The sequence below is a fragment of the Gadus chalcogrammus genome, chromosome 23 (genome assembly GCF_026213295.1).
Source record: "Gadus chalcogrammus isolate NIFS_2021 chromosome 23, NIFS_Gcha_1.0, whole genome shotgun sequence".
Classification (NCBI taxonomy): domain Eukaryota; kingdom Metazoa; phylum Chordata; class Actinopteri; order Gadiformes; family Gadidae; genus Gadus; species Gadus chalcogrammus.
The window spans coordinates 11857220-11884946 of record NC_079434.1 but is presented as its reverse complement, the minus strand read 5'-3'; the positions used below and the strand labels follow the sequence as shown (position 1 = coordinate 11884946).

General features: G+C 47.2%; 1 protein-coding gene across 1 annotated transcript in view; it reads right to left on the bottom strand.

Annotated features, from left to right (window-relative positions):
- Positions 1-27727, bottom strand: part of LOC130377672 (partitioning defective 3 homolog) — a 271523-nt gene that overhangs the window by 40740 nt on the left and 203056 nt on the right. The window contains exons 15-16 of the mRNA XM_056584828.1: positions 19835-19982; positions 7686-7872 (exon numbers count right to left, since the gene is read on the bottom strand). Coding sequence (XP_056440803.1) covers positions 7686-7872; positions 19835-19982 — 335 coding nt within the window. The remainder of the gene's footprint in view (positions 1-7685; positions 7873-19834; positions 19983-27727) is intronic.

Sequence of the window (27727 nt, the reverse complement as noted above, 5' to 3'; positions counted from 1 at the left end):
ACACCCGGTGGGGGGTCACAGGGCCCCCGGAGTACCTCAGGGACATGTGCGATAGTGGGATAGAGCCCTGCTGGGGGAGAGAGACCCTGGGTCAGGGGACAGGGCGGTGTAGCCCGGTCGGGGGTACATTGTGTTTGTTTGAGCTTGCATTTGGTCCACTTTAATCATTGTTCCTTGATCCTCAAAGTTCAAGTTTGTCTTGTGCAAACGCGGCAGCAGTTCAACCCCGAACCCATCCCAAATCCACGCCGGCTTGCCATGAAGCCCCATGCACGCTGGTTCTGTTTTGTCCCGCTCAACAGCGTGAGGTGGCGGAGTACAAACAGCGCAGATATTCTGTTGATGTGTCATCCTTAACACCCTGGGTGGATGTTATTGGTATGACAGGCGGGTGATCTTCATGCCTCATTCACCCGGGGAACCGAAAGTACCGTGAACGCTCGTTCGCGTCTATTAAAAAGAGTTGCAGGCGCTTAATCACATCGCTGACACACACGCACACAAACACGCGCGTAGACACCGTGTTTCCGCCTGCTCTCTGTTCTCGTAAAGAAACACTTATTGTCAAGTGCCTCTAATTTCAGGTGCTTTCAACTCTGATTCCAACACTTCTGCTCTGAAGGAGAGGGCGAGAGTAGCTGACAAGAAGGAAAGCGACGGACTGAACTGGTCTAGTGGGGTGGGTGAGATGGACGTGCTTAGACTTGAGGAGGCTGAAATGGACTCCTGCCTAATGGACTGCTCACTGAAGGCTTTATCGAGCTCCTATGTCTTTCCAAAGACAATGAGAAGATATGTTTGACCGAGAAATAAAAACAATAATTCTAAAATTGCTTGAGCATGCGACATTGCAGAAAGCCGCCCTGGGAAACAACTCATCTAAGGCAGTTGGATAAGTGTTGTCAAAGTCTTCTCCTCCCGTCCCCATCTCCTCCCAGATGATTGAGACTGTCCTTGGCTGTGTCCTACATAAAAGGCCTTTTCCATCAGAATAATACATTGACTCTTCTCGCGTTCTATAAGCAGCGTTTAAAAGCAATTTTCATTCTTCAGAGCAGATGCTCTCACGACGGTCAAAAGCCCTCCTTGCTCGTCGTCTAAAATTAACGAGCGTAGCATTGCTCACGGGCAAATCCACATCCCTAACCCGGCGTTTTATATCCACTCGCTGCCTCCCTCGCAGGGAGTAAAATGTGTCAAACAACACGTCGGCAGTGTGGCTAAGTGGTGTGCACTAAAAGCCCTCCATGCACACTATTTACCCCCGTGGCTTGGGTTGCCGTTGACTTGCACTCCCCTTTTTTCTTCTAAGCTCTACTCCTCCAATCGCTCCTTCTGTCAATCTTTCAAAAAACTCCCACTGAGGAAACAAAATTCAGAGAGTTTGGTTGTTTGGCCTTTTTTCTGTGCTTACAGCCTTTCACCTAGAGTGACTGATGGAGATGGGGGTTGTCCTCCTGATTCAGTCCACCAAACCCTAACCATACTACAAAAAATGAACACACATTTGATTGTTGAATGAATGTTCAACACTTGTATAGAGTCGAAATCAAATACATTTTTCATTTCACTGAATTCATTTTTCATTCAACTCGAAGCACAGAGGGTTCAAGTGAAAACCTTTCCCAGAAAATGTTTGCTTGTGAATTGCGCACGGAGAGGGCTTATTGCACCTGTGTTTACATTGTCACTAAATGGGCACGGCGGATTTGAACACACTTATGATCCGCTATAATCTTCTGCTAATTGTGATTAAGCAGAGTGGATGAGAAGTAGAAGAAAGGAGGAAGTTACTGAGGCCAGCAGGCTTCGCTCCGCTGACTTCCCCGACATCCTGGCCTGTGTTGCTGCTTTAATTGAGTTCAGCTGACGGTGAGAACGAGGTCTGTGTTCGCTTTTAGCTGTTGTTTTTATTCACAGGCAATAATGCATGTGCACGTGTGTCATGGCATGCATCGCGAGTGCATTAGCGCTCATGTGTGTTCACCTGGGGGTGAGTCGATGTTGTGTCATGGTGCAAGGGCAAGGCCACACAGATGCATGCACACACACACACACACACACACACACACACACACACACACACACACACACACACACACACACACACACACACACACACACACACACACACACACACACACACACACACACACACAGGAGTAACAGAGGCAGAACCAGATAATGAAAATATATAGGGATGCATAGTTAAGATGCTAGCAGGCGAGGGATTACTACAGAGAAAAGGTCCAGTTTGATAAACCCAGAGAAGGTATTGGATTTTGTGTCTGTATTTGTGTGTGTGTGTGTGTGTGTGTGTGTGTGTGTGTGTGTGTGTGTGTGTGTGTGTGTGTGTGTGTGTGTGTGTGTGTGTGTGTGTGTGTGTGTGTGCGTATGCGTGTGTTTGTGTACACACCTTACACTTAAAATATTTCCTTGCCAACTTCCACACAAGCCTGTGTGTTGGTGTGTGAGTGTGTAGGTGTGTGTGTATAGGTGTGTGTGTGTGTGTGTGTGTGTGCGCGTGCGTGCGTGTGTGTGTGCGTGCCTGAGACAAGGGCAGCGGGTATGTTTACATGAACCCCATCTAATTATGATAACGGTGTGATGGCCGGAACACGTGCACTTGCCGTGCGTGGCTGATGAGGGACCCGCAATCAGGAAGTCAAATAAACCGCTCCGTGCCGCCGGCGCTGTTGTTGCTGGAAGTTTGCTTGTTCGCGTCCAAGCGGACCGTACCCACTTTATATGCTAATTCAAGGTATTGTTTACCAACTGTTATGAGTCTAAACACTTGTGCGAAGTTGTAGAACGTGGTGTGCGTATGTGTGAGTGAGTGTGAGTGTACGTTTTTGTGTGTGTGTGTGTTTGTGTGTGTACAACAAGGATATTTGTGTAAGTCTTTTTGACCGACTGTCAGAGCTGTCTGGGTAGCGAGGCAGTCACCTGTGACATCTCCCAGCCAGACAACTGGACGTGGTCCAATTCTCTCACTCAACATTTTACTTTCTTGCCCTATCTCTCTGGTTCTCCCTTTTACCCTTTCTTTTTTCAATGTCATCCATCACAAACTCTTTATCAGAATGAGCTGTGGTCACCCGTTTGGTCACAGTTATGGGAATGGATTTGTATCCACGAGGACTGTGATAATGTGAGTCAGATGGAGTACTGGTTGCAGCGCCCCTACTGGAGAACACAGGAATTAGGAATAGGGTCGGAGGTTTCATAGCACATTCATGTTTGACGTTTCTGCTTCGCACACCAGTCCTTGCCAATATCTTAGTCTTCTTTAATGTTGCTGAATTATCCACACTCAAATTATGCCACATTATGTTTAATGTGCTGATTCTAATTGATTCAAATTTATTGACTATTTTGCCAGGTGAATGAGAGTATACACATTATCTTGTTGGTGTGTGTGTGTGTGTGTGTGTGTGTGTGTGTGTGTGTTTGTGTGTGTCTGTGTGCGTGTGCGTGTGTGTGTACTGACACGCAAACACACATGCACCCACTCACAATAAACTTTCACGATCATACCTGTGCGTAAAACGTTCTAATTGACAGTTTGAGGTATAAGAATACAAATATAAGTATTTTTGGACTAATATTATAACAGAGGTTAAATTAATGAATGTACTGCTGCAGTGCCGCTCAACAACTGCCTGTTCGGAAGGGGCCAATGGCTTGGCCTCCCGAACTGCTGCTTGCATCCTTCTCGAGAACCACTTATCCCAAAAAAATCACATTCGACACTGCATTTCTTTGGGTCCTCCGCAATACAGCCAACGAGTGTGAGGTCGACCGGGTGTACGGTTGTCGAGAAAATCGAAAGGACCGACGTACAGAGACTCCTTCCCTTGCTTTATATTTTGACCAGACCAAAGTCTGTTATTTATGTCAACGATAGCGGTGCACGACGATATCTCTTGGAAGTGAAATACGCACAGCGGCAAAAGTTCAGCGTGTTGATGGAGGGCAATAAATAGAACGACAACAAAAATACTCCTGCCATCGTCGGGAGGAAAGAAAACACTTTCATTCTCCTGAGAGACGTTTGCGAACCAACAACACTTTCTCTCAGCCCTATAGGGTACCCGAGGTGAGAGATTGACACTTTTCCGAGGCACTGATGCAATACGCCCGGAGCATCCAGGATGTTGTGTTTGATTCCGTGTTTATACGTTGCACAGCGAGGCTATCACCGCTTATACAAAAAGAAAATTCCCCCTTTGTCTGGAATTTGTTTTTGTTTAGGGGGCTTGCATCGTGTTTCTCTTGTCTCCTCTTTGTGTTTTATGAGGAGGAAAGTTTCTAAGCGGGGATTGGGAAGACGTCCATGTAGGAGGGGAGGGGAATCTGTATTCAAGCTTGGAGCAGGATAAACCTCCGGGTGAACTCCGGACCGGGAGCTATGTGTGCGGAGCTTCTTTTAGGAGTTAGAGTAAAGTTTGGAAAGTCTACAGACACGGTTCAGGGGGGACAATCATAACAGTCGTTGTCGTTAAGCGCATCTGAGGTTTGACCTCTTTTCTGAAACACGAGGTGAAATGGCGATCAGATGGCAGCTAACCTCTGAAATATGGCAACATAAACAATACACTCATATATTTTTAAATATAACAGCTAATCAGCACAGAGGAAAAAATAATGTAATGTGATCCTTTGGGGTTTGAAAGGTTGGTGCCAAATTTAAACACTTGGCATTGAAGCTAAAACTAAGCTCCTGTATTGTCCGGCACCTTAGCATGAATAAACTAAACTAAAGCTTGTAGTATCAGTTCAAGTTAAAACTGGACAGTTTCCATGAGTCGTCGCCGCTATCGGAACGTTAAATACTATAATATCTTGATGTAACGTAAACAATAAAACAATTGTTTTAATTATTTGGCAAACTTTGGTAAATAGGTACATAGTACGGCTGTAAAAACAAGCTAAAGAACAAACCTCTCTTTCTCTCAACGTGCGTTGCGTTTGACATTAGAGGGGGGGTGGGGGGGCTCCACTGATTAGGAATGGACCAGCAGGGCCGTCTCACAGCCAGGCGTCCTTACAGGCTGTTTGTCAACCGAGGAGAGAGGAAGGGGAGCGTGCACTTCATCATTCTCCAGGAGGGAAACGCTCCGACGGTTGGGGGGGGGGGGGGGAACCCAACACCAGCGCATTCCCCCGTATCGCGGCGCGATAACAGGGTACGCTGACGTTACGGCCCTCCCTGATTGGACGGCGTATCCCGTGGCTCTGACTTCATGTTTGAACCGGGTTCCGAGGCCTGAACAAATAACACGTTTTGTAAAAAAAAAACGACCAGCTCTTGGATTAATGTGCTAGTATATCATACAGCACGTATCAGCAGCAGCGGCCTTATCTCGGTTCATTTATAAATCAATGGGACGCGGGGCCTTCCTGTTCGGGGCTCGGGAAGGGGCTAACGACTGCGGAGACAAGCACAGCGAGACGGCATGGGAGGGGGGCCAAGGGGAACTTAATGGAAACATCTGGGGAAAGGGAGGAGGGAGATGTGGACGAGAGACAATCATTTATAACACACTCTGGTGCAGGAGAGAGATGACCCGTATGGAGGAGATGGCTGGGATTCCTCTGGCTGCACCCTGCTTACCCTCCCCACCGCAGGAGATAAGGGCGATAACATGTGGAGGAACTGAACCTGTTCGTCCAGTCATTCATCCGATCATTCATTTCAAGATTTTTAAAACGCCTAGTTAGTAACCCGAAGAGAACTAATACTAATGGAGGGCAGGAATAATCAATTACCGCTCCCAGGCAGATTGATGATGTATGTTTGGCATTGTGTGTGAGCTGTGTGTGGTTTAAAGGATCAGAATTATTAATATTTATCAATATTTGTTCTCCATATTCCATACGCTTTTTGTATGGAATTATAAAACCCCAAAGGTTAAAGAAAAGATGCCCCTATCTCTGACCCGGGGAAAGTGTTTGAGCTCTGAGCTGTGTGTTTGTATGTGTATATGTGTGTGTGTGTGTGTGTGTGTCTGTGTGTGCAAGCGTGTGAGGGAGGGCAAATCTAAAAGCGTACAAGTCAGTCAGCATTAGTCAGTTTGTATTTGACTCAGTGTGTGTCACGAGCATTTCAGTAAATGGGACATAAAGGCACGAAGATGCCCTGGCCCTAGTGTGTGTGTGTTTATGCTTGTGTGCGGGTTTGTGTGTGTGTGTGTGTATGGTAATGTTATGTTCATGCTTCCGTGTGTGTGTGTGTGTGTGTGTGTGTGTGTGTGTGTGTGTGTGTGTGTGTGTGTGTGTGTGTGTGTGTGTGTGTGTGTGTGTGCGTGCATGCGTGCGTTCATACATGTGTGTGTGTGTGTATCGTAGTATGCATTGGGAGGAATCGTGGGAGATTTGAGCCATGAATAATTCAAAGCTACCCAAGGCAGTGATACACAGCGCATGAGCGCACGCATCCCACACGTGTCCACGTGCGTTCAGCGGTTGCCGGGGGAACCTGCATCTGGCAGGCCGGGGCGGCGCGGGAGAGAGTGGTGGAGTGCTGTGCTGGCATATGCTCTGGAGCTAATCCACAACGACAAACCCCTGACATCACACGAACAGGCCTCTCCTCTCCACTCCTCTCATCCATAATGAATGGAGGAGGGAAGAGGGAGCCACGATGAATGGATGGGGTGGACGGGGTGTCGGTCACAGAGAAACAATGCACACCGTGGGATATGCTTTGCTTACGTTATGCTATTTATTATTATCGTGTCCGTTTAGTGCAGTTGGGTTTCTGCGCAAGCGAGAAAAAAACCTCTGTATGATTTATATACTATATGAAACATCTACATCTATACTTTTTAATATATGGTATAGGCTTCTATATACGGCCGGTCCCTGGAGAGGCATTGACCTCTTTCAAGGATGATGAGCCCTGTCTTTATATTCTATCAACCTTACTGCCTAGGGTGAGCCGGGGTGTGTGTGTGTGTGTGTGTGTGTGTGTGTGTGTGTGTGTGTGTGTGTGTGTGTGTGTGTGTGTGTGTGTGTGTGTGTGTGTGTGTGTGTGTGTGTAAGAGAGAGAGAGAGAGAGAGAGTGTGAGGGGGTTGGGTGGCACGGAGGGGTTACGGTAGGAGGCCTATTCAGGTTGAACCCAGGAGAGCTTTTTTCTCCCAAACTGACACATACACACTGGATCCTCCATTATTAAATATGTGTGTGTGTGTGTGTGTGTGTGTGTGTGTGTGTGTGTGTGTGTGTGTGTGTGTGTGTGTGTGTGTGTGTGTGTGTGTGTGTGTGTGTGTGTGTGTGTGTGTGTGTGTGTGTGTGTGTGTGTGCTCACATACATACACACACTCACAATACACTTTTAGGATCAGGCATGTGTGTAAAATGGAATAAGAATAAAAATATTAATAAATAAGACTACAATATATGTATTTTTTGGAATAATATAATTTCTTTTGAATAAAAATATGCAAACACACACACACACACACACACACACACACACACACACACACACACACACACACACACACACACACACACACACACACACACACACACACACACACACACACACACACACATAATGCAATTGTACACCTGACCTTTCACAAACCCTATTTCTCTTCTCTGTGAGGAAATGCTGGAAGTCCATCGCTGTATAAATGATTCATCAGATCCGACAGGCCAAAAGCAACCCACTCACCATTCATTGTGACTGGGCAGCTCGTGGATCCAGGGAACCTGGTTCCCCACCACAAAGCCCATGTCCTCGTGGGAACTCGAAGACGATTGGTCGGAGAGGTGGACAGGAAGCATGGGCGGCCTATCGTCTTCGATCATGACGATGTCATCCTGGGGCATGTTGACAGTGGGGGAGAGCTGGAAGTTAGCTGTGGAACGAGGAGATGGGGAAAAAAAGGGGATTAGTCATTCATTCAGCTGTATATATTTATATATATATTTATACAATTACATGAAGGAAAGAGAGTAAGTGAAGCAGACATCCAATCAAAAAATGTCCCAGTCCGAGAGCTTTGATTTTATTGTTAATTAATAATTTTCATTACAGTTGTACTAATTAAGTTGATAACTGTCACCTTCTTGCCTCTAGGGACAAAGACGGAAAATGTGTTTGGGAAGAACAAGAGAACGAGAGAGCGAGAACAAGAGAAGGAGCAAAGGAGAAGGATGGACTGATAAACGGAGTAATCGGCCCTGGGCCACCCTATTCACAGAAGTCCCCGTATTCATAACAGACCTCGAGTGCAAGTCCACGACAATGGGGGCTCCATGGCCTTAAGATGGGGTCAGATATGGGAAGGGGATGTAGAGAGAGGGTCCTACAAACTCAAACTAGCACTCATTAGCGCACACACACACACACACACACACACACACACACACACACACACACACACACACACACACACACACACACACACACACACACACACACACACACACACACACACACACACACAGCACAGAACCCAGCAAAACCTCTGAAAATCCAGAGTTCAATTTGCACACATGCTTGCGATTAGACTTCCGAGAAATAACGCACGCAACCACCTCCCACCTCCACCCTCCCTGCCACGGCGTCCATTCGCTCCCATTATTCCCACAGCACCGCCTTTTTTTTTGTGCAAATGTTGCTGCTCAGGGAACAATTGCATGTAATCACTCGCAGCAGACAACAATATTTACCCTGGCGCGCACTCAACTCTCCACCTAAGAGGCATTTCATTTCACTGGGGCCCTGGCAAGTGATAGATGCATATTGTTGCAGTGAATGGGGGCCCTGCTAATCAACGCGGTGATGAATTGCCTTATCTCGGCCCGTTCGTCAGATAAGGGAAGGGGAAGTCGAGGCAGCCGGGGTGGACGTGACAGGGGTATTCACGAGGCGCACCTGCGCAACCGACACGGGTTTCGGGACGGAGGTTCACGGTTCACGTCCTTTGCAGAGGATAAGCAGGCTGCGCTCCGGATTACACGCAGGGTTTTGGTCTCCCTGGAGACGGGAAGGAGGGGGTGTTGGCAGCGCGGGAGACGATTTATGGAAAGCGTCACGTGTCTTGAAATCACGGACTGTAATCCAAGTGTTGTTGCGCCGAGTCGCAGGGGTTAAGGATATCAGACGTCCAGAAGGACAGAGGAAGGGAGGTTCTCATTTTGTGTATTCGTGGAGTAAAGACGCTGGAGGATTGCCTTCATCCGTTTATACCTTACCAGACATATATAAATGTACTTAAACTGTACTTTTCCATCAAATCTTATAAAAACATTGGCTTTCCATTCCCCAAATAATGATTCTGGCGTCGTTTAGTTAAACTAAAAGTATCCACACGTTGAGAGTACATCCCACACAAAGTAACCTTGAAACACCTTTATAAACACTTGGGTGAATTCCCCCTCCCCAGAGGCGTCTGGCTCCATACGACGAGCGCTTCTGTATTTGTTCTCACTTTGATATTTTCTGGCATGCTCATCCCTCTATCCAGCGCTTCCTCATCTACAGTGGTTAAAATGGCTGCCACCGCCATACAGTCGAAATGAGGGCCATTCCTCACTGGGGCAGCTAGACAAGAGAAGCCCAGGTAATTGAATCACACCCCTTTCCCCCCTGTAATCCAGCGGAGTGGAATGTAATGATGGAATGGTCCGGCTAACTGCGGTAAGCTACCCCCTTCGTAGCCGTGCCGCTACAGGGAATGAGTTCTGTGGTAGTCAACACAGAGACGGATGGTTCCGCCATTGCTTAAGCAGTGAGTACCATCAGCATACAAAACAGGAGGCATCTTCATTATTGTGCATATCGAGTCAAGAAATAGTTTTGGGAGGAAAAAAAATTGCTTTTAAGTTGGTTGTTTCTTTTGTCATTTGCAGTAAAAATCGTTCAAAGGCTTGGTGTTATCTTATCGATCCACAATGAACGTTTTACTGTTTGTTCTTGAAACCACAGTCCCTAAAGTTTTCAGGTAGAAGATGAGTGTTGAACGCCCGGGTGCTTTACTGTGTGCCGTGCAAGAGTGCTGCCATGTCGACAATGGCACGGCGCCTGCGGTGGCGCCTGCAGAGCTCTGTCCCCACTCCGCCGTGGTTGAAAGGTGGATCTTACCTCCCGGTTACATCAGAAAAACACAGGGTGTTTCACCAGCGCAGGGGTGAACGCCAACAGAATGGGAAAACATTGTGGCCTTGAAAAACTACACTAAAAATCACACACACACACACATACACACAGGCCGGTGTTCAAGCACAAACACATACACTCACACACACAGGGGTGCATAGGCACACAAACACACACAACCAAACACCAACGACGGCAAAAGAGCAAGTACACATCATCACACACATAACCCCACATTCAAATACACAAACACACAATGAGAAAGCACAGGTGCATACAAACACTCATGCATAAACACACACACACACACACACACACACACAGACAGACAGGCAGACAGACAGACAGACAGACAGACAGACAGACAGACAGACAGACAGACAGACAGACAGACAGACAGACAGACAGACAGACAGACAGACAGACAGACAGACAGACAGACAGACAGACGCGGCACAGAATTGCCTACAGGTTATATAAAGTCACGACCCTTTTATAATGGGATTGCATGAATTACTTGCGTGCTGTTCATTTAGTGGAGAGGCGCGGTGGCGCTTAATGAGAGTGAGAGGCTGCAAACAGTGCCCCCCACTGTGGACCCCCTGACATGAGTGGCCCCACTCAGCTGCTGAAGAGCAGCTAACATCATGCTGCTGCTTCCTGGTCTGCACAATGGTAAGAGGATGTTCATTCGCCAAAGGCACATGCACGCGCAAAAACGAACACACACACACACACACACACACACACACACTACTATACTATATACTAATGTATATACAGGGGACAAGATGGTCTGGTGAACAGTCCCAGCCTAAAGGTTTTGGGTTTTATCCTTGAAAGTTGTCCAACTCCTACCTGCTCACTAATTACCTGAATCTTATCTAACATCACTTTGAGTCACTTTGAATTAAGGTGTCCTTCTCAAGTTTGCAGTCTATCAGTTTGCAGTCAATTTCAAAATCAAAGGGGGGTGTTGGAAGCAGTTATCCCCCCCGGAGGTGCGAGTGATGGTGAGACAATGGCAGGGGTAAGAAGGCCCGGTTTCCTGTGTCGCGTTGAGAATGCAGTGCGAGCCCTGGGTCTGTCACCAGGCAGATGGAGTAAGGGAGTCAAAAGGTGTGTATGTGTGTGTGAGTGTAAAAAGTGTGTGGGTGTGTTTCTGTGCCAGTGTGAGTGAAAAAAGTGTGTGTGTGTTCATGCGTGTTTGTGTGTTTTCATGTGTGTGGGTGTGGGTGTGCGTGCGTGTGCGGCCAGGCTCAAGCCGACACACAGTGTGAGGCCTGGGGGGTTGAAGGAAGTCATGGCTGCTCATTATGGGGTGGCAACACAGTGACTTAAACGAGGCCCTGATAAAATAATGAGCCAGGCTTCTTTCCTCATTAACAGACTCTATTTGTGCTTTGAATCGGCTTAGCTCTGAATATTATCCATCCAAAACGGGAACGAGAGGAATAAAGTAAAAACACCTCCAGCAACACCTTGATAACATTAGTTTAGACTCATTCCACTTTTCATGTATTTTAAGTTTTGTAGAACCAAGCTGCGTAATCAGTTGGGCGTTGAACAGATAATAATACGGTAACACTTTATAATAAGGGAATATTAGTTTACCATTAATTAAAGTTATTTGTTTTACAGTTAGTTAGTTAATGGAGTAATAATAATTAACAGTAAATATTGTTATTTAGTTCATTAAAAATGACTAATGGTCTTGTAATCATTATTTAACATTAGACATTGCAGTAATAAGCATAATTATATAGCATTAGCCCAGGGGCCATGGTAACATGAACAAACTCATGATTACCAGACCATTAGTTAACTGTTAATTAACAGTAAGTACATTTTTAGTTCATGCTAAATTCTGTCTTATTGTTAATAAAAGGTTAATTAATTAACCCTTAATGGAAAGTGTTGCCAATAATACTTAGTCGTTATCGAAGAATTATCGGTTAATAATTAGTTAATAATTCATGCAATGTGAAAAATTCCAGTCTATAGTATATACTTGTAGGATAGCAAAAAAAAGAAAGACTAACGACAGCAATGATTGAAAGTCACTCTTTCAGTTGTGAAACGGAAACCTGGCACTAATCAATGCTATTCAGACTATTAAGGCTATTCAACCTGCAGGTGGTACGTGGGATTTTGTATTCTACATTTGTACAAATGTACGATAATTTACAATAATACCAAAAAATGATAACGGAAAAAATATAAAGGTCTCAAGGACCATTTAATGGTACACCTAAAGTCAAGGTTTGGAACAATTGCACTAGTGTACAAATAAATTATTGTAATGCCTCAATAGAAAATAACATAAGTAAATGCTATAAACACAGCCGCCTTTCATTCAAACAAACAAATAGAAAATAACAAAAGAATATGGATTGTGCTGTAACATACGAATCAGCAACCACCCACTTTGGGTGTTACGACATCCATGTCAACGGCGGGCTGAAACATCTCACACCTACTGACATAAACACAGGATTTATTCACTGATGGCTACTGAGGGTTACAGTTGAATTGATTTAATTGGCGATGGCCAAAATACGTTGTTCTGTCCCTTCAGAGAACGAATCAAAATTATTTGACCCTGCCAGGTGTCGATCTCCATGTGGCACTTAGAGAGATGCCAGGATTTTTAAATGCATGTGCGTGCACGATGCCTGGAAGACTACCGTCGCAAATGTGTGTGTGTGTGTGTGTGCGCGTGCTTGTGCGTGCTTGCATGTGCGTGTGTACATATATTCTTTGCATGCCTGTGTGTGAGTGCACATGTGCATGCATGTATGTGTGTGTGTGAATCCGTGGGCAACAGAAACAGGGATACAGTGGAATACACTTATGGAGGGGGGAGGGGGGGGATATTGAGGCAGAGAAATTTGCCCCCGATTAGCCTCCCTCAATCGCACCCCGGGGCCGCGTGCGGGAGACAGAGACGGATGAGGTCCCAGGCTTCAGGGGCCACCTGGCTGCATCTGTCTGAGGAGTGCAGGCGCTCCGCCTCTCTTTCCTTCTGTATTCTGCTCCCGGCCTCCTTCTCTCCTTTCTCTCTCCCCTCTCACTAGGCCCGGAACGCTGCACTGAAGGGTGAGAGGTCGCGCTAATAGCCCTACTCCATCCACTCTCTCTCTCTCTTGCGCTCTCTCATACTTTTTCGATATCGTGCGGCCCCTTCATCATCTCTGCGCAGCCCACTGTCAATGCACTGTGTCTGATCCCTGCACTGGCAGCTCCTCTCATATTCTCCTTTCTTAGCACGTCCCTCCCTCTCTCACTGACAAACTCCTGTTGCCTCTCCATTTTTCCGTGTCCCTCCCTCTCTCTATGTCTCTCACACACAATCTCCTGTTTCCACTCCTTTTCTCCCTGTTTGACACTTTGGCCTATTGATCCGACCGGCGAATGGATTCCGATGATCCATACACCGGCCATACATGTATGGCAGCAGGTAATCACCCTAAGTACAGGCGGGTGAAAACCATAGTCACGTCCTACTCTCTGGGGGGACGTAGGACCTGTTTTCCCCTGATGCACCACAGAATGTTACATAAAGCCTATCCCCTCCGCCCCATCCACCCCCACAACAACCATAATCAATGGAATGGATTGGAACATTTACTTGATTGGCTACCACGACAGTGTGTTATTTCCCTCTTCCGCTTGTGTCTTTTGAGGAACAGAAATGCTTTTGCTGAGGATTGATTGCATGTGCGATGGTAGTGTTGAACGGGCAATGTGTGTAACCTTCGATAACTGTTTAGATGACTTTAAATATGTCTATGGAGCCGATTCAAATTAGTTGCATGTACACCACAGATCGTTTCTCACGTTCTTCTGAAACACCAATAAAAATTGTTAGCAAACTTTAAACATGTACTGTTTATTGCAAGGGTTTAAAATTATATAATATTTTTGTTCCAAACTCTGTGCAGTGACCTTGGAGGGGAGAAAGAATTACAGCACCTAGAAAATGCACTTACATTTTCATGACGCAAGTGATTAGACACCTTTTCCACTTTACCGTATCCAAAACGATAGCCGTTGTCAAGAATAGCTACAGAGCACAACAATTGATCGCTAACCATTGTTTACTATTGAGTCAACCCTAATCTCGCTAATAGTGACAATTTCATTTTCACGCATCTATATAATCAACAGGGCAAATCAGGCAATAAAGTAACAATTTCCCATCATTATTCCAAACATTGCATATGCTTGCAACCAGGCAAGATTTCCGATCATTTCAAAATGAGTTTTTAACAGCATGCAGACAATAATCCTCTCCCTTGCATCACCAGCATAGTGGATACATTACATCACCCTTATATTATTTTGTTGTGATCACACATCTAAGAGAAAAGATAGTGGTAGAGTTTGATAAAGAAAAAGTGATGAAAAATGCCACCCCTTCCCCGAAACCCCTGTATGAAGGAGAATATAAAAAGGCCTAGATGCACTGAACATCCATTCTTTCATTACGAGATCCAATAATTAAAATGGGATCAAACGGTACAGCATGACGCTCTATGACAATGGTGTATAAAACTGTAGCTTAACCGGTCAAACACTGAACAGTATAAAAATGATATGAGACAGTTGATGCTTGGAGAGAGAGAGAGAGCGAGAGAGCGCGAGAGCGAGAGTGAGAGCGAGAGAGAGACAGAACAAGCGAGAACGAGAGACAGAACGAGAGACAGAGAGAGAACGAGAGACGGAGAGAGAGAACGAGAGAACAAGAGGGAGACAGAGAGAGAACAAGAGAGAAAGAGAGAACGAGAGAGAGACACAGAGACGGAGAGAGAGAGAGGGAGAGAAAACCTCTCCAACGTACTCCGCCCTGTTATTCAGACTTAAATGCCATTCTCTGGGCGTGCCATTTCAAAAAAGACCTCAACCTTTTCCCTCAGACACCAGCTCAAAGTTAGCACAACACCCAGCAGGATGGCTGACAAGACGAGCTCTGCACGCCCGCACCGTGCGTCTATCGAGAGACGGCGCGTGCGCTCGTTTGATTCGCGGATAGCCCGAGGCCGGAAGCAAAATATCAAAACAAAGCTAGCGGCTGGTGGAGTGAATGAAAAAAACTGTCTGCGTCGAGACGGCTTTAACTGGGGCACAGTTGGAGGGTGAACTTTTGTTATCAAACTTTAAATTGAATCCCTCATCTTGCATTAATTTTCCTCCCGAGATGGCTTGAACTAGTTTTGTCCACAGATGTGAACTTTTGCTGATAGTTAAATTGGTTTCTTTTGCATAGGGACCAATCTAAAACAAACCAACTTCAGACTTGCGCATAGAAATAGAGATCAGCCACTTTCAATTTCTGCGATGAATGGAGACGCGGGTGGCTTTCACTCAATAAAAAAGGCTGCGGTCCACTCATTGGCAATTCCGCAACCTCACAAATAAGTGCACCTCTGAATAACACGAGTATGCGTGTGTGCTTCTGCAGCGACTCAACAGGCCTCCTTTCCCCCGGAATAGAGTTCGAAACAAGAAATACTAAAAGTTCCTTTTGTTGCAGGGCGCCGGTCCAGAAACGACCACATCCCAAAGAAGCAGCACCAGTCTTTGGACTTCAATTTTCGCCCCAGCGTGCGGATCCTGCCCCCCCCTCCCCCGCATAAGTGCTTTTCAATTAGGCGGAGCGGAGGGGAAGGCTGGGACCACCATCGGGCTGACAACCATCACACCAGACCGCGGCTGGCCCCGTGCGCCCGTGTGGCTCCTTTCACTCAACTTCTTTCCTTCCTTCTTCCCTTCCCACTGTTCCCTCGCCCACCCTTCCTTGTCGCACTCTCCCCTTTTTATTTCCGCCTCAAGGGCGCGAGGAAGGACACAGGGTACGAGGATGTGGGGTACCAAAGGGAGGAAGAAAAAAACAGACGGAGCTGGAAAATAGTAAATCAGAAGCTGTCAGGACGGAGCCCTCGTCAGTGCGGGGAGCGTGTGGCAGACGGACGTGCGGAGCGGCGTATCTCCAGCACCTGGCCGCTGCTGGCGGATTCACTCCCCAGGCCCGGGCGCCTGTCTGGGGTGAGGAAGGGAGAGGGGAGAGGGACGGCGGTATGGCTGACACCGTGACAGCATCACACGGCTTACTGAAGCAGACAGCCCGTGGAATTACCCCCGGACGATCGGCGAGCAGGGGCCCCGCGGACTAGCACGCACACACACACACACACACACACACACACACACACTCAGACACTTACGATGACATTCTCACACACACACACACACACACACACACACACACACACACACACACACACACACACACACACACACACACACACACACACACACACACACACACACACACACACACACACACACACAGACGCTCACATATGGATAATTCCAAATGACAGATTCTCTGCAGAAGTAGATCAATGGTTGGATGGTGGGCGGAGGGGGGCTGGGGGGTTAAGAAGGTGTGGGATGAGTCTGACAATCAATGGCATGGCACTACCGCGGAAGGTTACAGCGACCGGCCCCCTCTGCCGACGCTGCTGCTTTTCTGAGACGCGCTGTTGCCATGGCGATTAAGACCCATCATGCCAAGCAACAGGCTTACCTATCCATCCAGCCGCCCTGGAGCCAGTCTCCGGGCAGCTGGTTCAGGGGGGGGTGGGGTGGTCTGCTACCTGGGAGTCACACACGCTGGCAGCGATAACGCAAATCGAGTGCAAATCAATAACCCAGCGGTAGGGGGAAGGGGGGAGGGGGGCATGAATTTGCCTTTTTCCCGTGTTTCTTTCCGTTTCTTTAAGTCAGAGATAGAGGCTGGCACTAACAATAATGGCTTGGCAGACGCACTGAGTTTACAATTTCAGCCACTATTGACTTGCTGCCACGCGCAATAAGTCACAATCAGGGCCGGGTCTTAATTCTCCTGTAGCATAACCATTCAATTCCATTTACCTCAGTGTCCCCTGGACCATTAAGGATGACGCAACCCCGCCCCCCCCGGTAATAGATTAAGGGTTGGGGGGGGGGGGGGGGGGGGGGAGCGCCAGATATAACCTGATCGGGTTAGTCTGACAGACTGTGTTCCTCTGGCATGCCTCAGGAGGTCAGATGACAGTTTGGACAGTAATCGCTGCCCTGACACTAACAAAAAAAAATGGATATTGACCCTGTAAATAGAGGCTCGGTATGACAGTTTCAGATGCGTGCACAAATCTATATTGACATCGGGGGAGGGGGCTTATTGGTAAGGTAGGGTTTAATAGAAATGTGTGCGGTACAGATATGCAAACACGTGATGCGAATACACGGCATAATGTGTGAGTCACGGTGTGTCAGGTCCTATAACTGCCATGATGTAATATATTTTCAGTCATGATTGGGTCATCTAGGTCTCGCACATACCCCTCATGAAGCTGAGAATGTCGCCATCCTGACCTTGCCGGGTACATCTCAGTATCAATGTAATCAACGGCGGTATCTTAACTGTAGAGAGCCAGACCGGTTTGTCTGAGTATCACGTAACACACAGGGTTTTTAAACAGGTGATGCTTGTTCAAAGATGAATATTAATAAGGCGCCGTCGCTCAAAATCCCCGCGAACACGAGGCACGGCTTTTTGAAGAGCCTGATCTGTTTTCCCGGAGCAGAAGGAAAATAGGTTAGCTTTAGGTTGAGGGCTGTGATGTAAGGGAAGACATAATCTTGAATATTTTTAGCGTTGGCGTGTCAAACGTCCATGCACACGCGCTAATGAGGTGCAGCGCTAATGCTAACTGGAGCGCGCCGAGGGGAAGATGCATAAATATCATTGAGTGACACTTTCACCCCTGCGAGACACGTCCAAGTCAAGAGATCTAAGAGCGCAGAGCTCAGGCACACAACAACACACGGAAACATACACAGACAGACCGGTGACAAACAGACTAACACACACACACAGGAAGTCTGGCACACACAAACACACGCCCAAACACACACACACATACACGCACACACACACAAACACACACCTACTCAGCCAGAAAGTATATCGCACAGTCTCTCTCTCTCTCTCTCTCTCTCTCCTCTCTCTCTCTCTCTCTCTCTCTCTCTCTCTCTCTCTCTCTCTCTCTCTCTCTCTCTCTCTCTCTCTCTCTCACACACACACGACACACTAGAAAGACAAAACACCTCGGCAAACTTTTCCCTCCAAACTTTTCTCCCCTCCTCTTCCTCCTGCTCCACTCATTTGCTTTCCATTCTCACACTGCTTCTGTGAAACACCATTGAACTTCGTTGTTTTTTTTGCAACCCCCTCCCCCCTCCGGCAAGAAGGAAGAAAAAAAAAAACACAACAATCCAGACAGGGGAGCGTCTGCGCCCCCGCGCACGGTCGTTTGAAACCGCCGCGCTGCGTTCTGCGGAGACGACACTCGCAAATCCCGGAAATAAAATTGAAAGGAGAAGACAGGGCAAAGTGATCCTAACAGACTACACAGCATGCACAGGATATGGGGGATGTATGGGGGCGGGGGGGACATGATGGGTAGAGACAGGTGGAAGCAGAGAAGGGGAGAGACTGTGTGTGTATGTATGCGTGAGTGTGTGTGAGCGTGTGTGAACGCAAGTGTGTGTGTGTGTGTGTGTGTGTGAGCGTTTGTGGGTATGTGTGTGTGAGCGTGTGTCATTGTGTGTGCGTGTGTGTGTGTGTGTGAGACTGAAGCAGGTCAGAGAGCCCCCTATTGATCCAAAGTTTAATTAGTCATCAGATGCCTCTGACACCACCTCCTATCTGGCATGTGGAGACATCCCGCTCTGTGTGTGTGTGTGTGTGTGTGTGTGTGTGTGTGTGTGTGTGTGTGTGTGTGTGTGTGTGTGTGTGTGTGTGTGTGTGTGTGTGTGTGTGTGTGTGTGTGTGGGTGTGGTTTGGGAAGGGGAGGGGTTATGGATGGAGTCTCAGGGCACTGGGTCCGACTTGGTGAGGCAATAGGAAAGAAATGGCAAGGTGGAATTGATTAAAAGAGAGTGAATGTGTGAGTGGGTGAGGGATTAAGTATGAGTAAGAGGAATGGATGGGAGGGGGAAGGTAGGAAGGGACACAGAGGCAACACATTGAGTAGAAGCACGGATGGGTACGGAGATCAGAACAAAAATATTCGGCAGAGGATAACACAGAGTATGATGAGTGATTAATAAAGTCTAATAAAGTACCTTATGAACGTGTGAAAATGTGTCTCGGAGCCGAAGGGCAATGGATATATATGTAGCTATACAATGTCATCACATAACCACGGACTTGATGTGTGATACAAAATGTCAGAAACTTAAAAAGGGCAATGGTGATATATATTGCAGCTAGATGTTAGATGTAATTTCATTACCAAGTTGGTTCTACAGGGACATGTAGGACAATAGAGGGACATGAATGGGGATGGGGTAGGTCAGGTGGTGAAGGGGTCAGGCTGAAGAGATCATAGCTCCTAGCATGAGGCCTCCAGGAAGAATTTAGGTCCAAGAGAGAGAGAGAGAGAGAGAGAGAGAGAGAGAGAGAGAGAGAGGAGAGGGAGAGGAGGGAGAGAGGAGCGAGAGGGAGAGAGAGAGCGGGAGGGAGAGAGAGCGGGAGAAACAGAGAGGGAGAAACACAGAGAGAGAGAGAGCGAGAGCTAGAGCGAGAGCAAGAGAGAGAGAGAGGAGCAGACGAGAGAGAGAGACAGAGGCAGATGTGAGGAGAGCCATGCTCCAATGCTCACCCATGCGTCCGAGGGAGGTGCCGCGCGGCGCCGAGACGTCGTCCAGGCCGGCGATGGTGCCGTAGAGGGAGTGCGAGATGCACCGCTCTCGGTCGTCAGACAGCGAGCTCAGAGACTGCTCCAGCACCGGCGGGCTGCCAGGGGCCTCCTGGAGGGACAGGAGAGGGCCACGGACGGGGTTAAAAGGTGTGAGCCTCCAAAGGAGATGAAAAAATAGAGACACACACGGTTATTCAAACTCTCACACTGACTTATCGGACTTCCGCATGCAGACCCCCGCGTTGTGCGGGTCTCTGAGTAAACACGTCTACTGAAAGCCACTGCGATCGATATTTGGAGGGAGGGGAGGAGGAAGAAGCAAGGCCTTACATCTCCGTGTCGGTATTTTCGGGCTCAGCAGTGTGAAACGGCTCTTACAGTAGAGCGGTCTGAGACCCATGGATTTCCCATTGCACCTATAGACAGCTGTCTCGGACAATGAGAGCCGCTAAATGGACCAGTGGCATTTGCCACCCGGTCGATGAGCCGCACCGCTGAGTACCCAGCCTACTGTCCACTCGATGGCTGATGCCGCAGGCCTGGCCCGGCCTAGGACCCCACAAGTCCGCTCTCCACGAGCAGGTGTGTCAAAGGAAGATGTTTTGAAGCCTAGGCACCACAAAATAAATGGCAACGTCTCTGCATGAGTACGCATGAGTCACCCAGCCCACCATATACAAAATGGATGGATAGGACATACCCAAGGAAAGAGAACCTCAGAGCCATGCAATGATTCCCCCAAGACGGTGTAATGGTAGATAACGATGAGATGATCAACTTTCTTAGATTATTTATTTTGAAAAAAACGTTTGCTTTTAACTTATTATTGAAAGTAACGAACCAAGAAGGATACATTAGATCTCTGACCATCTGGATCTGATAACAAGTACCGACTAATGAAGGAAATCAGCTAGCTAGTTTTTGGGTGGAGGTAATTCTGCAATCTCAATGTTCGATGACTCACTTTGGAATTAATAAGCTTAGCCCGCTTCTCCTTAGCCTTATGCATTTAAAATATGGACACTAAAAAAATATCTGCTAAATAGAAAATGTTTGCCATGTTCTGTTTAGCATTTTTTTTCAAGTTAGTACTTTCAAAAAAATAAATGAACCGTGTTCCTTTTAAATGAAAGCATTACCATCATAAACACTTGCTAATAATAATGGGTTGTATCATAATTTAATGGTAATGTCTGGCATCCTGATATTGAACAGCTGAGAAATATAATTGCAAATTATGTAAAATGGTTAGATGTGCAATTTGTATGCAAGCGACGTGTTTTACTTTTAGAGAAATATATCATGTTGTTTTTATGGGTCTTTGAATGGCCATCAAAGTGGAGGGAGAAAGGAAGATTAAAGAGAACAACACTTACCCAAGGAGAGGAGGAGGAGGAGTAGGAAGAGGAGGAGGGATAAGAGGAAGACGAGGATGAGGAATAAGAGGAAGACGAGGAAGAGGAGGGTGAGGAGTAGGAGAAGTTGGAAAAAGAAGAAGAGGAGGAGGAGGAGGAGGTTGGAGGAGGAAGAACAGGAGTAGGAGAAGTGGCAAAAAGAAGAAGAGGAGAAGGAGGAGGAAGATGATTAGGTGGTGGAGGAGAAAAAAGGACAAGAGAGAGAATAAAACTAACCATGAAAATGTTCATAGGGTGATTTGAGTGCTGTGAAGGTGATCCTCTCCCCCTAGTTTGGTGTGGGGGCTGCTGAGCTGGGAGCAGGCGCCCAGAGACAGGGCTGCCTGCCCGGGGGATTTATCGCCTGTTTAATATAAACGAGTGCTTTAATGAAGTTTGGAGCGCAGGACTCTTATCTGACGAGTGTTTGGTAAGGAAGTTAGGGTGGTGTGTGTGTGCGTGTGCGTGTTCGTGCGTGCGTGCGTGCGTGCTTGCAAGAGTGAGTGTGTCGCACTTTGTTGACTTACATGTTTATGGGTAGTAAGTGAATGCATGTGTAACCCGTGTGTGTGTGTGCGTGTGCGTGTGTGCGCGTGTGTGTGTGTGTGTGTGTGTGTGTGTGTGTGTGTGTGTGTGTGTGTGTGTGTGTGTGTGTGTGTGTGTGTGTGTGTGTGTGTGTGTGTGTGTGTGTGTGCGTGTTTGTGTCCGTGATGTATGCATGTGTGTCCATGTAAATCAGAAGTACTAGGGGTCACTGCAATTACAATCAGGTCCATTGCTCCTGCCAGCGTTAGTATAAAAACCACGGCTCCACCTGATTTAGACTCAATCAGTTTCATTTGGAAATGAAGTTGTTGTTTTTTTCAATGCGCTCTCCGTCTCCTAACCTTTTGCTTATTTGTAATCACTGCAGAGAGAAAAAGAAAGAGCGAGAGAGCGACAGTGCGGGCAAGAGAGAGAGAGTGAGAGAGAGAGAGCATAAGTGAGAGCAAGAGACAAGGAGGTGGTGATCTGGTTGAAAACACCATTGGAACATGTAACGAAAGAAAAGAACGATTCACAAAGGAAAATGCGTTCAGGAGCACATTGAAGCAAGGTACATGCCATGATAAGAAAAGTACCCCATACGGAACATGCCAATTTTTCTTTCTCTGCAAGACAGGGAAATTGAAAGCTGCAGACACGTTTAAAACCCGGCCTACCCTTGTCTTACAGCAAATTGCCGACATGAAAGGAGTTGCACACCAAAATGGAAGCCCTGGCATCCTACAGTTAATGTGTCTAGTCGTGGTTAATACGTTCTCTCTTTGTTCCTGGTAATCATTTGTTTTTATCATCTGGAAATGTGACTCTTGAATACTGACTTCTGCCCCATCCCCGACATTTAACTCAGCACATGGAGACTTCTTTTGAAGCGTTAAACAGGGCTTCTGGACTAGCTCAATCTATAAGAGCTATCGTCTGCTTCCATATATATACAAATATATATATATATATATATATATATATATATATATATATATATATAACCTGGGGCTTTAAACGTTTAATTCAGGCAATTTGTAATAAATATATGAGCATGCGCGTGTATCTCTCTTGATGATTTAGTTCTACAGGAGTGTTTCCTCTTTTATCTTCGTCTTTGTCTTTACAGAGGTGTGACTACTCCCTTGCTACCTTCCTCCACAAGCACCACCCCCCCTCCCTCCACCACCACCACCACCCCCCCCCCAGACCCCCAGCGGCCGCTTCATCCATCTTAATCTAGTCATTTTCAGTGGATTATCCTGTTGACTTTAAGGAAAGGTGAGAGCACGGTGGTTCACACTGAGCACGGTCAAGACTTCAGCTCCCAGTAGGCTTGCTAAGCCTGCATATGCACGTGCCTGTGTGTGTGTGTGTGTGTGTGTGTGTGTGTGTGTGTGTGTGTGTGTGTGTGTGTGTGTGTGTGTGTGTGTGTGTGTGTGTGTGTGTGTGTGTGTGTGTGTGTGTGTGTGTGTGTGTGTGTGTGTGTGTGTGTGTGCGTGTGTGCACCCATGCCACTTTTTCCCTCACCGGTTCATCAATGACCTTAAGAACTTATTGAGGTAGAAGAGGCAGCGTGTTGTTGACAGGGCGGGTTATAAGCTGTCAACCACGTCCAATAAGGTCTACTTGGTACACTTCCTGCAATCGAACCCCAACCCCCCTTCCCCCCGAGCCACAGACCGTTGCCATGGCCCTAATCCAGTCAACCTTCACCGTAACGCTGTGATTGCAGCCCGTAAGATGCTGCATCCTGCCTCAGGAAACACAAACATGCCGCTTCGCGAGAATCTAGCCAGCACCTCCACAAAAATACATATGTATAATATATAAATACTTTTTATCCGATTGGATTTTGTACTACAGCCCAAAGGCAAATACCTCAACCACATTGACACGGGCACGGACAGCTGGACTTGTAGATGGCCTTGCAGACAGCAACGGCGGTTTAGAGAGTCAGTCAAAAGGAAAGATCAACGCCTTGACCCTCCTACGTCAGGGGACCAGGGTTATAGGCCCGGCCGGGGTGGTTACGCGATATGCACGGTCGCTCCTTAACATGATGTCACGTTATGTCTTTGGTGTTTGGATAAAGACTGTGTAATTAGTTATTACGATAGGGGAGGCTAGTATTGCTACAAACCCACCACCCATTGAATAAGCATGTACACACACACACACACACACACACACACACACACACACACACACACACACACACACACACACACACACACACACACACACACACACACACACACACACACACACACACACACACACACACACACACACACACACACAGAGAAAACCCTACATACCCACACACTCTTGTCCGGACTACATTTCCCTATTATCAGGTAATCCAATGACCATACATTCCAACCGAGGCCTCTACCCAGCAAACGTGCGTCTTGAGAACACTCAATACACTTTGGACACAAATCCGACTAATGTAACAGCGAGATTGATTTACAACAATCCCCGAGACTTAATCTCACTGCTCGACCCACACTGTAACCCTAAGCCTATGAAAATAATAACGATATCCGATAACTTTGCGGTTCTGCAAGTTAGCGGTAATCATGCGACCCATCGACCATGATGTTCGGCGCACATGTGCAAAACGTGCTTATACACAGTGTACTGAAGCACATTGCCTATAATCACCCTGCAATTCGCACATATGACACCCCTCCATCTGAGCTCCCCGACCCACCCAGGTAGGGCGGATCCCACCGCCGGGACCGTTCATAAACACTTGAGGCTTCCACCCCCCCCCCGAAGCACACACTCCGGTCTGCGAGAAGCTGTGCCGTGCGGCCCACTCAGCAGGCTGATTCAATATATTATTCCCTCTATTGGTCCTATTGAGTTTCCTCTGCCGCTCCCTAAATGAGTTAGGCCCTCCGAGAGACAGCTGGGGAATACGGACGAGGAGGAGGAAGACTGGGAATGGATTTCTGTACTTAGACCATCAACTTTCCCCACGCTAAAATGAACTCCACCTCCCAGAGTGCAATTGTGCACCTCACAATAAACACACACACAAATACAGACACAGGTACGCAGTACCAGCGTGTATGTAACGCATGAATCACTCGTGCTCACGATGACACTTAGGGGGGGAAACGGGTCTCAGTGGCGTTCTTGTTGGGATCTAATGGCGGCCGGACCACTCGCCCATTACGGTGTTATGAGATGAGGTCGAACACAAATCTCTTGTTGCGCTCTCGTCTTCCTCTCTGTTGTTGGGGGGAGGGGGAAGTAGATGGGAGTTACACTAATGCTTTAAGGTCTCCCGGCCTCACTCTCTCCCAGTGGTGGTCGGCTCCAGACTCAATACTAATAAAACCATAATTTACTTGGCCGAGGTCTGATTGATAGCTCTCCTCCGAGCCCTATCGATCAGCGCTCACTCCGGCGCCCGGGGATGGTCTTTTGTTTGGCCGGCCACTTCCTTCCCACTTGTCTCTTTGCATAAACGTTCCCTTCGCCGAATTAAAGCGATGCATAACCCGTGGCATTAATTACAAAGAGGCTGTCGGTGGGTGTGCCGAACAGGCATCTCAGCGGGCCGGAGTAGGAGTCGGATCCCGATCCTCTTTTGTCAGCAGGTGTTGCCGCCAAGCAACACTGAGCCCCACCCTCTGCCCTGCCATATTACATCGAACACCTTTTTGATTTCGTTTTTTTATCTTTGCTGTGCTCGCAGAATGCTAGCCTATTAGCATGCCGCTAAGGTGTGCGGCTTTGATCTTCCAAGGTAGCCGTCCCCCACTGCCGTCCCCCGCCTCGCATCGCTAACACAACGCCGTTCTCTCTGCGTTGTGCCTGACCAACGGGGGGCCCCTGTCATCCACCCCGTGGGGGGCCCCATGCGGTTCTTAACCAGTCCGTCCGCCTCCATCCCTTCAAAGGCATCGACGTTCATTAGAGGTCCACTCCTGCTTTCTCTCCGCTCTCAGACCTCTCCACTGCAGAAGAACGGCACACACGTTCACCACTAATGGACCCTTAGCCTGCCAAGGAAATATGACAGCAGCCCTAACAAGTTTTTACAACAAAATTAAAATAAAACACACACACACATACACACACACACACAGAGGGCATTGGGTTGCTGCCGTGTCTTTGCCGCTGGATTAAGAAAGCAGAGAAAAAAAAATCAAGTCACATATAAAATAAAGCCTTTTGCATTTGCCTAAACTCAATTGTCGTCCCTGCAGCGCCTCCTCATCCCGATAATTAGATTTCAGTGTTTCACTAATTAAGGGTGGCTGAACTCAAAACTCATTTCAAGTGGTCAAGCGAAAATAATGCTTAACATCACAGTTTTGTGTTTCACGCCTTCAAAGCTGTGTAAGCATGTTTCTGCCAAGACGTGCAAAAAATGAGGAATAAAGAGAGGGGAAAAAAGAAAATTGGAAGTATCTTTCATTTCATTAAGTGGAATCAAAGAGTCGAGGGGAGGGGGTACAGCGAATGTGTCTTAAGGATTAAAGTGATAACCGTGCCAGCTCCCCAGGCTCTAAGCTCAATGTATTATCATGAGGAACGTAAAACAGAGCGAGGCAATGATAAAAATAGAAGAGACTGTGAAATTCAACTATCGATAGATACGCAAAGCGAAGATAGTCTCTCGCTTTGGGAAAGTTGCGAAAGGGTTCAACGCGCCGGTACAGATTTTGCAGAGCAAAGCAGAAGTGTCATTTAGACATTTAGACATTTTTGAGTGCATATCATGCTAAAATGAATCAAAGATCAGAATGCAATGTAGACTACACATGCAGATGGAGAACCAGAGTGAGATGCATCTGTAATGTGTGTCCATGACATACAGTATATCATTAAAGAAGTGTTTCAACATTGTCCAGCCCTTATGGTAAGGCAGTTATAAGTGTAGTGGTTTTGAAAAACGTTCTCAGCACTGCACTCCCTGAGATCTATCTGATAACTTAATATGCATTGGGGAATGCAAAGAAAAAGTACATTACTGTGGTATGGTACAGAAAACAGTATCAGTCTGGAACTGGTCAAGTAGTGTGCAGGGAAATGTGTAACAAAATACTGTCTACTCCATAAAGATCCTTTAGTTGAGCGACGTCAAGGCACAAATCAAATTCAGAGAGTGCAAATAAGATGACTGAAGCTGGACACAGAGAAATGATGAGCATTCGGAGAAGCGGGCGGGTAAAATTAATAGAAGCGAAATTACTTTTTCTGAGAATATATGTGATTGCTTGCACGCACATGGCCATGCATTAGTGGAACTGAGATATAGAAAGAGAAATTACCATGTCCGCCCCAAAGCAGGGGTTGAAACTTGAACGCCTCAAACAAATTGCCAGTGACCAATCATATCGCATGACTATCTGGGTCACCGTGAAGCTTATTCAAACCAGGGACACCAGGGCGCACCCAGCAAGGCGGAATGTGTATTCTCCCACTTATAAAGAACGTCTCCGTTCTAAAACGTGAGGCAGACGCCATTTGGGAAAACACTGCGTATATCACATACCATCCATGTTATAACATAACAGCGCACAACGAAAGAGCATACTATTTTTGTTTTTCCACTGAAATGATCCGGTGCGCAATCAGGATGGTGATATTACTTTAGACTCTGTTTACCACTGAACTCCTCCTGAGCCCTGCTGGGCCATGCCTATTAGCCGCCCGTGGCGGACGCGGCCTTAAAAAACACTCATAGCATCTCAAGGCCAAGGCTGTTCATTGTCAATGCTTAATGGCATCCAAAATAGCAGAGGCCCTCCACCGCAGACGTGCTCAGAGTATGGGGTCACCAGGGAAACGCGTAAACAGGCGATCGGAGCACTTGTCTCTCACAATGAGCGGGTCCGCGGGGAGGGGGCCATCCTCGGCTCCTATTGGACGATGCAGGTCCCTTGGTTCAGTCCTTGTGTCCACTTGA